At 39.9% G+C, this 11,093-nt stretch overlaps 2 protein-coding genes across 4 annotated transcripts; one reads left to right on the forward strand and one right to left on the reverse strand.

Moving 5' to 3' along the window:
* Positions 1-1,012: 1,012 nt before the first annotated feature.
* Positions 1,013-5,703, reverse strand: pde12 (phosphodiesterase 12). 3 transcript variants are annotated; one of them, XM_028447974.1, is made up of 9 exons: positions 4,999-5,702; positions 4,195-4,355; positions 3,689-4,113; positions 3,510-3,615; positions 2,268-2,412; positions 2,111-2,189; positions 1,925-2,047; positions 1,474-1,691; positions 1,013-1,405 (listed from the first exon to the last, which is right to left on the reverse strand). In XM_028447974.1, the coding sequence occupies exons 1-9, from the start codon at positions 5,377-5,379 to the stop codon at positions 1,265-1,267; spliced, it is 1,779 nt and encodes a 592-aa protein (XP_028303775.1). In that variant the 5' UTR covers positions 5,380-5,702; the 3' UTR covers positions 1,013-1,264. The 3 variants fall into 3 exon arrangements, with proteins under 3 accessions (XP_028303775.1, XP_028303774.1, XP_028303773.1); XM_028447973.1 differs by having other exon boundaries at positions 3,689-4,116; XM_028447972.1 differs by having other exon boundaries at positions 3,689-4,355; positions 4,999-5,703.
* Positions 5,125-10,351, forward strand: rps23 (ribosomal protein S23). Its single transcript, XM_028448054.1, has 5 exons — positions 5,125-5,254; positions 6,874-6,975; positions 8,500-8,659; positions 8,741-8,861; positions 10,167-10,351. The coding sequence occupies exons 2-5, from the start codon at positions 6,972-6,974 to the stop codon at positions 10,311-10,313; spliced, it is 432 nt and encodes a 143-aa protein (XP_028303855.1). The 5' UTR covers positions 5,125-5,254; positions 6,874-6,971; the 3' UTR covers positions 10,314-10,351.
* Positions 10,352-11,093: the final 742 nt, after the last annotated feature.

Below are 11,093 nucleotides of genomic sequence, written 5' to 3' on the forward strand. Positions count from 1 at the left end.
TGCCGTGGAAACGCACGAATTAAAAAAAAAAAAAAACATACAAAAGATATTAATGGAAATACATATTGAGCGTTTTACATATATTTGTTGTTCTCATAAATATCTCCTGATCAGATGAAAATAGCCAAACTGATACTTTGTTGCCACAATTTTTCAAACATTAGATAAATTATTTATCACAAAGTTAGACACATTGCTAGAAAGTTACAATAACTTTTTAAAAAAATATAGATTAATTTATTTCAATATGGATTTAGAAAAAGTCACTCTAAAACTACTATTACTGCACTTAAGAAACTAATCGAAGAAATCCATCAGACACAACCACTTGTGACAGGTTTTTTATAAAAAAAAACCAACAAAAAAAGATGAGCATTGGTGTGTGTGTGTGCGTGTGTGTGCAAGAGCATTGGTGTGTGGAAATTCTTATTTTAATCAGAAATAAAATGAGTTAAAAGTGATAATGAGTCAACATAGTATCTCCATGCAATACGGTAAATTGACATATAAGACGTGTTGTCATTTCAGACAATTTGTAACTGGTCAACATATTTATCCTGGTTGTTCTCATGGATTATTTATTGTCTTAGTAGTTACCTTTCTTTTTATTTTCTGTATCTTGCACCACAAGGGTTCTCTTAATTGCATTGTACTTTGTGTATAATGACAATAAAAGCATTCTATTCTATTCTAACATATGTGACATTAGTTTGAAAAGTGGTGGAAGTGCTGAAAAAGCATTGAAATGTGATGTAGAAGTGTCAGAAATGGGAGAAATGTAGCAAAAATACATTAAAAGTAGCAAAAATATGGCAAGAAAAAGTGACAAACAGGTTAAAATATGGAAAGTATGATGTAGTTGCAGAAAAATTGTAAAAATAAACAAAAATAGGCTCAAATTGTTCAGTTTCTTGAAGGCATCTGGTTCCAGGATATAAGCTACTGTTTGATGTATTTGTTGATGTTAAAAAATAGTTTGGTTTTATTGAATGAATGAAATAAACTTTTTAGATTGTTGTTAATAATTCCCACACTGTGAGCAGACACTTTAATGCACATTCAGCTCTGTTCAGTTGGTGGTAAAATCACCTTAAAGCAAAGAATAAAAAGATTTGTTTTAAAGATCAAATAAATACAGATTTTAATCTGACTGTAAAACTAGAAGCTGTAATTAACTGTTTTTCACAGAAACAGGAAGTGGATTGTGTTTTCCTCCAATCAGATGAGGTTTCCGCCCCATGGTGACCCTACAGCTGTGGAGGGATCAGGAAGTGTTCAGCAGGAGGTCCGGGGCCCAGCGGAGGTCACACACCAGGGCGATGTGGTCTGAAGGGTGAGCCACGCTGGGCAGGGCATCGTACGTCGTCACCTCGTCATGGGCGGGCAGAGGAATGACCTGTTCCACCTGAGGGGGAGGAGACACACCAAGTTAGTCGTTAGCTTCAGAGACAACACTTGTCCCTCAGTCTGCACCTGCATCGTCTCCGGTTGGATGAAGATATAATCCAGGCAGCCCTGGAACCCCCCCACATAGTTGGTATAGTCCAGCTGCCCACAGGCACTCAGCAGGGGGGGGAGGGGGGAGACCAGGTCCAGACCCACGGACACACCCACTGAGTCCTCAGAGCCACCACTGATCCAGTCTGTGTGAGCACGAGGGAGACGGGCCTCAGTGAGGAGCTGCACCACACCTGGAACACACAACTACACAATGTAACACACACATACATAACACACCTGGAACACACAACTACACAATGTAACACACACATACATAACACACAACTACACAATGTAACACACACATACATAACTACACAATATAACACACCTGGAACACACACATACACAACTACACAATGTAACACACCTGTTTTGTGTAGGTTTAGCAGCAAAACGTGCATGTGTGTGTGTGTGTGTGTACCTGAGCTCGGTGTAGAATTAAAATCTCCACAGAAAATCACCGGCGCTCCAGGTGCGACCTCTTTGATCACATGACTCAGGTGTTTCAAAGCCACGCCCATTTGGACCAATCGAACGCTGCTGCCTGGAGAGGAGGTGAGCAATGATTGGTCAGTTTACATCACTGTGTGTGTGTGTGTTTCTTTACCTTTGGGGTGCCAGTACAGGTGAGTGTTGGCCACACACAGTCTGCGCTCTGATTGGTGGAGGTCCTGGAGGACGCTGACCTGAGCCGCACAAGAACACAACACGTGTAACACCTGATATGTGCGTGCGTGTGTGCCTGTGCGTGTGTGTGTACGTACCTGCAGCACTGTCGACCTCTTCATCATCTTCTCTCTCAGGAAGTCATTCTCAGAAACCGTCTGCAGCAACTCAGAGTGGGCGGGGTCAGAGGTCAATGCCTCACTCAGGGTGATGTCATGACGACTCAGGAGGCGAAATCTTGACCTGAAACACAACAACAACACAACATATAAACAACAAAAAAAGATCACACAACAGCTACCTCTGACCTCCCACCAATCAGCAGCAAGACAAAGATAATAAAAAATAATTATAATAATTAAAATAAATAAATCCTAATAATAACGATAGAAGGAACACCAGTCTAACCAGTGTAAAATCAGTACACAGACCTGTTCTGCTTAAAGTGGTGTCCATGGTAACTAGGGATGTAACGATTAATCGTAAGGCAGTTAAAAATCGATTAATAGGTATCATTATTCACATCGATACAGTGAAAATTGAATCGCAGTACTTTTTTTATCCAGAAGTGTTGGCGGCGGGCGGAATCTGCTACTACTTTCTTTCTGGCCGCCTTCTACGCTTAAACATGTTCATAATTGATTCCTTACCCCTTTAGCACCAAAAAATATCTGTAATATTACGTGAATCTGTAAAAGTCACGTTTTTCTATTAGCTCTGTCTGCTAGCATAGCATCTCTTCTTCACTGCAAGATATCTGCATGCCAACCGACCACAGGGTTACCAGCGCCCTCTGCTGGTACAAACAAATATCTGACTTTTTTTTTTAAAGTCCAATTGTTAAGGCACAAAATACATTTTCAGTTGCACTTTTAAAAAGAACTATTATGCAGTTTTGCATTGTTTACTATAGAACCAGAATTTAAATTAATAGGCTTCTTCTTCATTTGTATTATTCCTTTATTTATTTCATTCAAGATTTATTTTTAGTTAAATTGCATTGTTTTGAATAGTTTATCAAGAGATTCTTTAGACAATGAAAAATAAAAGGAAAATATTATAGTTTTTAGTCATCATTTGTCTACAGTCCCGCTTTGTAAAATAAATCGTGAGAGAATTGTATTGTATTGGGAGTTCAGTGAATTGTTACATCCCTAATGGTAACTGATGACAACAACAGGCTAACTCAGACTCAGTCACCAGTTAACACGATCACCAACTGGTTTCAAACACCGTGACATCACACATAGTGAGCCCAGTGTTACTAACTAGTCACTTCTCAACAGCTGTGTGTCACTGAGGGGGCGGGGCTTCACTGATCCTCCGTGTGCTCATCTGACCTGCGGTAGAACGTGGCGAGTCCTTCATGCTGCTTCTCTTTGATCTTGTAGACTCCGCCCATTCCGAAGGCATCCATGGCTGGACTCAGACTGTCCGTGAACACGCCTGGAGAATCAAAGCAAACAATAAACACACACTTCTACGTCAGCACTCCGTGTGTGTCTGTGAGCGCACTCGCCTTTGTCCACCTCCTGCAGGCAGACGATGTCACCATGGTAACCCGCCAGCTCCTTCTTGATCAGATTCTGCCTGTAGTCCAGCTGCAGGGCGTAGGAGGCGCAGTACGGGTACAGAACGGTCTTGGACAGCTCCGTCTGAGCATAGACGTCGGCCAGGACGTTGTAGGTCACCACCCGCACCGTGGGCCAAGACGTCTCTCTGCGAGTGTACGCGTGGCGGTTGTCGAACGTGCACACGCCCGGCCCCGCCTCCACGGCGCCGGCGGAGAGCAGGTCTTTTGGGAGGCCGCGGCGGGTCCCATCTCTGGGCGTACAACGCAGTCTGAGTCTGCAGCCGATGTCCTGATTGGACGGGACGAAGACGCGCTCACGGCTGACTTCACTCCAGACCCCCTCCTGATCCACAGACGGACCGCCATCCACACTACTGACAGAGGAGATGGGGGGGTCTGTACCTGTTTCTGTACCTGGGGAGCGTGTCTGTAAATGGGGGGCGTGTCTGTACCTGGGCATGTCTTTGAACCAGGTGAACTCTGAGTCGTCCACAGCTCCAAATTCCACCTCCAGTTTGGGACAAACTGGGAATCCCGACAGCAGAGAAGATGGAAGCTCAGCCACAGTGAATGTGGGGGCGTTCCTCTGCACCGAGTACCTGACGGCTCCCACCTGAGACACACAGACCCACACCTTACACCAACTACAGTAAATAATACCAACATGTTAGTTATAGTACCACAATCAATCACACTTTAAACAATTGGAACTAATTTAGATCACATCAATAACATACAGTCATCACAATGCATGGACACGCCCACTTTCTTCAAAGTTGAGTCAAACTTAATAAATTTAGGTCAATTACAATCCAAAATATGATTTCTTTTTTCTTTTAATTTCACCTATTATGATAGAGAGGGATTTTTCAAACGGATCCACAATCAGTATATTGATCCAGATCCCCTCTAAAATGTCTTAAAGTCTGTTTGGTTAAAATTTTGTCAAAATCAGTGAAAAGGTTTTTACGTAATCCTGCAAACAGAGACAAACAAACGAACAAACAAATAAACCTAGGAGGAAATATTGCATCCTTGGCAGATAATAAATTAATACAATTATATAATATACAGTACATTGAAAGGTCTGCCTCAGAGTTAGACACATTAGTACATGGATAAAAGCAATGAAATTAGAATGAAATCTAACCAATTTATTCTACATGAATAATAATAGAAATTAGAAACTAAACTATGTGCATAGAAATATAAGTAAAAGGATGCATTAAATGTAGAATTAAAGGTTCGCAGTCCACCTGCAGTACGGCTCCGTCCCGCCAAGCCTCGGAGTTTAACACCGTCTCTGGAACCTCTTCTCCGCCGAGGTACAGCTTCACCAAGCCGGGCACCTCCACGGCTCCCCCCGGCGTCTCTCCGCGGCTCTTCTTCGACTTCTTGGCCTTGTTTTGGCTCTTAATCACTCCGTTGGAGATCCGAGCCAGGACCTTCCCCAGAGGCTCGTCCTGGTCCCGGAGCATCTGTTTGTTGCTGCCATCCAGGCGGAAAGAGATGGTGAGCTTGGACTCCCCCGGAACACAGCGCACCGTGGCGGCCTCCATCCAGCTGAGGAGCCGGGTGCTGGAGTTAAGCAGGCGGCGGGGGAGCAGCGAGACTAACGCGGGGAGGCGGTTTAACATGGACCGCTGTGTATCTGAGGAGTTTACAGTAACCAATAGGAAGTCAGATCCGTCCACATGTAACCTTCACTAACCAATGACAGGTGACCGTCTTCACCGGTTAGCTCTAATGCTAATTTGACAGAAAGCGAACTCGATAAACTCTTTGTCAAGGCTATATACTCAACATTTAAGACGAATTTCAGCAGTTTTCAAACGAACTACTTACACAAGAATCCATTGGATAACAATTACGTTAATGATTGGCAAAATGCTAACATGATGTTAGTCTCAATGCGGTTTTATTTACAAAGGAACGATTTCTTCTTCACCCGCGTTTATTATGTGTGCAGCGCCACCACCGGCCATAGCTGGAACTGCACATAGTGCTGTTCTAACAGCCTAATAATTTAAAATAAAGCAAATATCGACCCTTTTCCAGAAAAAATAAAAATAGATTACATCTGAAACGTAGTTCTAAGACCAGACAAAGTCAATTACGTGCAAAACAGTATTTATGATAAGCTTAAACTCAAGGTAAAAGAAAAGAAATGAAAAACGAATATACAAAAAGAGAAATATTTGTCATTGCACAATTTTTGCAGATTTTTGAAGTTTAATATATTTTACTTTTCAAAAACCTACAACAGTCTATAAAATATAACAGTATATAACAGAAACATTTCTGTATTTATATATCATATATTATTTCAACACTATTTGCTGTTTTTCTTTTGTTTCTGTAATGCCGCTGGAAATGTAATTTCCCTGATGTAGCCTTCCCAAGGGATTATAAAAGTCTAATCTAATCTAAAACCTCATGTCCTTTTTGTCTTCAAAATTTACCAAGTAGTTCTATTTAATTCCTGACTAAAATATTCAGGAAGCAACAACTGATCTAAAAGAAAACTATTTCATGTAAATGTAAGAATTAATTTATAAAAAAAGAAAATGCAAAAGAAAACTGTATTCCTCCTTCTTTCCAAAACAATTAGCCGGGAATTAATAAATAAATGAATTAATGAATGAATACATAAATAAAATGAATGAATGAGATTCCCTGTGCTGTGTAGATATATCCAGTGGGGTAATTATAAGTGTTAATTTTGCACACGTTGTTCACACATTGAAACTAAAATAAAGCATGTTTGTGGGTAGAAATTAGTAAATTGATTTTATATATATATATAGAGAGAGAGATAAATGAAAAGGATATCTTGTCATTGTATAGATCAGTGGATGAGTAACCGGTTATATTTTTCAATGGAATAAAATGTATTAGAATGTAGGAAAGAATTTCCAGGGCAATGTACACAATATTTACTTATATAAATGATCACAATAAGATTTTATGAGTCAAATATAGATTAGGGAATCATTATAAAAAAGATACATAAATAATTGATCAAATTAAAAACACAAAAACGCATTCGAATCATGAACAATCGTAAACAATAAGTACAAATGCTACTAGAAAATGTTGCATTAATATTTCCCTTTTAAAACCCGCTACAGGCGATCTGCGCGGCCAGTCCTGTCGGGGTCCTCTGAGCAGACATTGCCGCGGTGCATGCTGGGACGTTCCTTTCCATCCCAGGTTCTTAGCTTCAAACATGGGTGAGTTGAAACCCTTAAATAAACCTCTTTAAACAGCCTAAAAGCCGGGTAATAGCGCTGCCGTGTGCGGATACTCTCACACTTAAGAGTCTAATAAGTGTTAATTAACCTGTTTGAGGTGGTTCAACGGATCAAAAAAGATAATATTTATCGTTTAAGTGCTTCCGTTTGTCGACAACGTGGAGCGACGCTAGCTCCGTTAGCTTAGCATAATGGCCGATGATTTTAACTGGTATTATTGTTTAGTAAGAGTGGTTTTTACCAGTAAATATGGCGTTTGTCCACTCAGATTGGATACGTGTGTTGATGTTGAATGTTCAGCTGAACTTTATGACCGTTTTTAGCTCAGTTTCAGAAATATTTGACGAAAATCTGCTCCGTGAAATTCTACCATTGAGAAAACAGCATTTAATAAACCATAAAGTTAAGGTATGAATATTAATTTTGATGTTTTGTTTTTGTAAGATCTCAGTTTATCCGACTGAATCAGAAGCTGTGTGCCAAATCTAAAAATAAATGTAACAATCTTTTTCCTTTTCTTCAAAATTATTTTGAAAATGATTGTATTAAAAAATCTTATTAGTGATTTTCCTTTATTAGTGTTTGTTACATATTTGACGTTCACAGACATCTGAAAGCTGAAGGTTAATGTAGTTAATAAGAATCCAAGCAAATATTTCTGTGAATTTTCTTTTCTTTTTTAAATCAAGGGAAGATTGTGATTTTATGAATGGGCAGAATATTAGGAATTAAAGCTACTGTAGGTCATTGTTTAACCTTTTTAAAAGTCTGAAATAATTGACTGCTCTTCAGTATGTAAACCAGGGGTTCTCAACCTTTGGGTCGTGAGACACTGGGAGGGGGTTGCCAGATTCCTTCAAGAAATTAAGAATATATATTTTTCTGAACAATTTGAGCCCATTTTTGCTTATTTTTAGTTCTTTTTTTTTTTTTTTTGCAACTACACCAAACTTGCTATTATTTACCTTATTTTCATCACTTTTTCTTGCCAAATTTAATACATTTTTGCTACATTACTCCCATTTCTGACACTTCTTCATCACATTTCAATGTATTTTCCCTACTTTCCAGACATGTTCAGCACTTATAAACCCTTTCTACCACTTTTCAACATATTTCATGAGATATTTGCCAATTTAACCACATTCACCATTTTTCATGCCCATTATTTGCTAGTTTAAACTAATTGTTCCAATATTGACAATTTGAACCCTTTTTACCACTTTTTCTCTCCATTTATGGCCTCTAATTTACAACTATTATCCAATATCTGAATAAACCTATTGTTAAAAAAACCCAAACAGACAAATTCAACCAAATCTGGAGCATTTTTCCATTTTAGAACTTGTTTCTCTGCTTTACAAATAATAATAATAATTTAAAAAAAAATAATAAAATGAAACCAACAGACGACCTAAAGGTGACGTTTCACTTTATATTATTCCCGGTGCACGGCGTACAGTCGTATTACTCCGTGACCTCTGACCTTGGGTTTCCTGACAGGAAAGTGTCGTGGTCTGCGAACTGCTAGGAAGCTCCGTAATCACCGGCGGGAGCAGAAATGGCACGACAAGCAGTACAAGAAGGCCCACCTGGGCACGGCGCTGAAGGCTAACCCATTTGGAGGAGCTTCTCACGCCAAAGGAATCGTCCTGGAGAAAGTGTGAGTGACGTTAGAGTCACAAACTTCCTCAGCAGAGACGCCCAGACCATGGTTTCCTACGTGTGTTTGTGTGTGTTACAGTGGCGTGGAGGCCAAGCAGCCCAATTCTGCCATCAGGAAGTGTGTGAGGGTGCAGCTCATCAAGAACGGCAAAAAGATCACAGCCTTCGTCCCCAACGACGGCTGCCTCAACTTCATCGAGGTAACGCTCACTCACGCTCTCAAGCTACTTTTACTTTGAAAATATCCAGAACAAGAGCCCTTAATGTAGTTTCCTTCAATCCAAAAATTAAACTTTCAAAGCTGCTGACTTTCTAACCAAGAGATCAAATCTCATTGGTCGAGGCCGTGTGTACGAGACCCTCATGATTTAACACATCTGGAGAGTTCAGTTCCACTTCTGCCCATGTGATAATAACATGTTCATAACATTCTCAACATTTAAAGGTATTCAAGTACTTTAAACCACGTGTCAAACTCAAGGGCCAAATCCCGGCCCTTTAGAACAACAAATTCGGCCCGCTCGAAAAAGTAAAACTATTTTGTAAATTACAAACTAAATCAGTTGTAGATATCTCGGCTCCTCCAAATACATTCAATTAAAATCCTCAATATTTGCAGATCTCAGTTTTCACATGACGGCAGTTGTTTTTAAAGGTGCAGTCTGCAACTGTCAGATCCCTCCCTCCCGCTTTCTTGTCCTGCCTCCAAACTTTCCAAAGTTCCTCCCTCAGAGGAGCTAACAAGCTAATGTTAGCCAGACAGCAACATCAGAGTAATATAACATGCTCTGTTTAAAGCATATTACTGCAGCGCTTCTCTCTCTACATGCACACACCTCAGCATCAGCAGCAACAACACAGTGTCACTTACAGCAGCTCACACAAGACGGCGCTCGAGCTCCGGGAAAGGGGCGGGGCCTGTGAGCAACAGCTGTCAGACAGCCCATCAAACACAATCCTGGCTCTGATTGGTTCTTTTTGCTCGGTCGCGGTGCATTCGGGCAATCTGCCAAAGACTGCAGGGGGCGGGGCTCAATGAGTCTGGTTTTTCCACACAAACTACTAGTTTGATGTAAAGCTGTCCTTACATAGTGACAGCTTTAGCAAATATGACTAATTCACTTTTATAAGAGTTGCAGACTGCACCTTTAACTCAACTTTTTCAAAATTTTGTAAATTTCCCAAAATTGGAGAGATTTCAGATACTGTAGGTACTGATATACTCAGACTTTATCATGAATATATCATTTATATGTAGAAGTGCAAACCAGGGCACATCTGTTAAATTTGCCCTTTTATCCACCTAAAATCTGTGGCCCACTTAAAGTCAGATTGGTCCGTGTTTGGCCCCTGAACCCTGCTGTAAACCAACCGTGTATGTCAAAAAAAGAATGAAAAAATAAACTGAACCCTTACCTGTTTATAAAGATGTTTCATCCTTTTCAAAATAAAAGCTGAAGGTGTTGAAGCGTTGCTGTGCTAACTGTGGTTGTGTGCGTGTGCAGGAGAACGACGAGGTTCTGGTGGCAGGGTTCGGTCGTAAAGGTCACGCCGTGGGCGACATCCCTGGGGTTCGCTTCAAGGTGGTGAAGGTGGCCAACGTGTCTCTGTTGGCGCTTTACAAAGGAAAGAAGGAGAGACCCCGTTCATAAACATGTGATTAATGAGCTAATAAAGCTTTTCAAACACAGCCTGTGTTATTATTATTAATATCAGAACTGTGTGGAAGAGTGTGTGTTTCTAAACAAGCTTCAACCAATCAAAACACTTTACCAAGTCAACAATGGCTCCGCCCCCCGATGTCAGGAAAGATGCTGAATAATTTATCTGGGTATTATTTTTAATTCAGTAATAACTGAATAATATCCACTGTTATCCAAGAAGTTAATTATTACTATTAGTCATAAAGATGGAAATCCTTGTTTTAATACAAAATAAAATAAGTTCAAAGTGAGCAGAAAAGGGTTTGAAATGGGATTTTAAAAGTTGAGAAAAGAAACTTAAAAAGTTAAGTCAATATTGGAACGATTAGTTTAAACTGAATGTGGTTAAAAAAAATCATGAAAATAGATTAAAGGTGACGATAATGGGTTAATGTGACATTAGGTGGAAAAGGGTTTATAAGTGTTGAAAGTGGAGAATAGGTTAAAATACAGTGAGTTTGGTGTAGTTACAGAAAACGGGCTCAAAAAATAATTCTATGCATAAAGTTCATGAAATGTTTGTTTACCTGCAAAGCTTCTAATATTACACAATAATTCTTCACATCTTTAAGTGATATTTAAAGCAACACACAAACACCAGCAGAGCCCTGCCATCCTAAAAAAGAACGAGCCCATTGGAAAATGGACAGGACATTCTTTGACTTTTTAAAGTGACCGTATAATAAAAACTTCTTTATCACTGAGTTCAATCCAGTGTGTTTCTTTAAT

Source organism: Gouania willdenowi, chromosome 5, assembly GCF_900634775.1.
Source record: "Gouania willdenowi chromosome 5, fGouWil2.1, whole genome shotgun sequence".
Lineage (NCBI taxonomy): Eukaryota > Metazoa > Chordata > Actinopteri > Blenniiformes > Gobiesocidae > Gouania > Gouania willdenowi.

What these genes read in the sequence shown, in the direction of transcription:
- pde12 (XM_028447972.1), bottom strand. Translation starts at nt 5,379, where the DNA reads ATGTTAAACCGCCTCCCCGCGTTAGTCTCGCTGCTCCCCCGCCGCCTG. An exon ending in CCTGCAGGAGGTGGACAAAG is followed by an intron (nt 3,616 to 3,688) that starts GCGAGTGCGCTC and finishes TTGATTCTCCAG; the next exon opens with GCGTGTTCACGGACAGTCTG. An exon ending in CCTGTACTGGCACCCCAAAG is followed by an intron (nt 2,048 to 2,110) that starts GTAAAGAAACAC and finishes CCTCCTCTCCAG; the next exon opens with GCAGCAGCGTTCGATTGGTC.
- rps23 (XM_028448054.1), top strand. An exon ending in GGAATCGTCCTGGAGAAAGT is followed by an intron (nt 8,660 to 8,740) that starts GTGAGTGACGTT and finishes TGTGTGTTACAG; the next exon opens with TGGCGTGGAGGCCAAGCAGC. An exon ending in GCTGCCTCAACTTCATCGAG is followed by an intron (nt 8,862 to 10,166) that starts GTAACGCTCACT and finishes GTGCGTGTGCAG; the next exon opens with GAGAACGACGAGGTTCTGGT.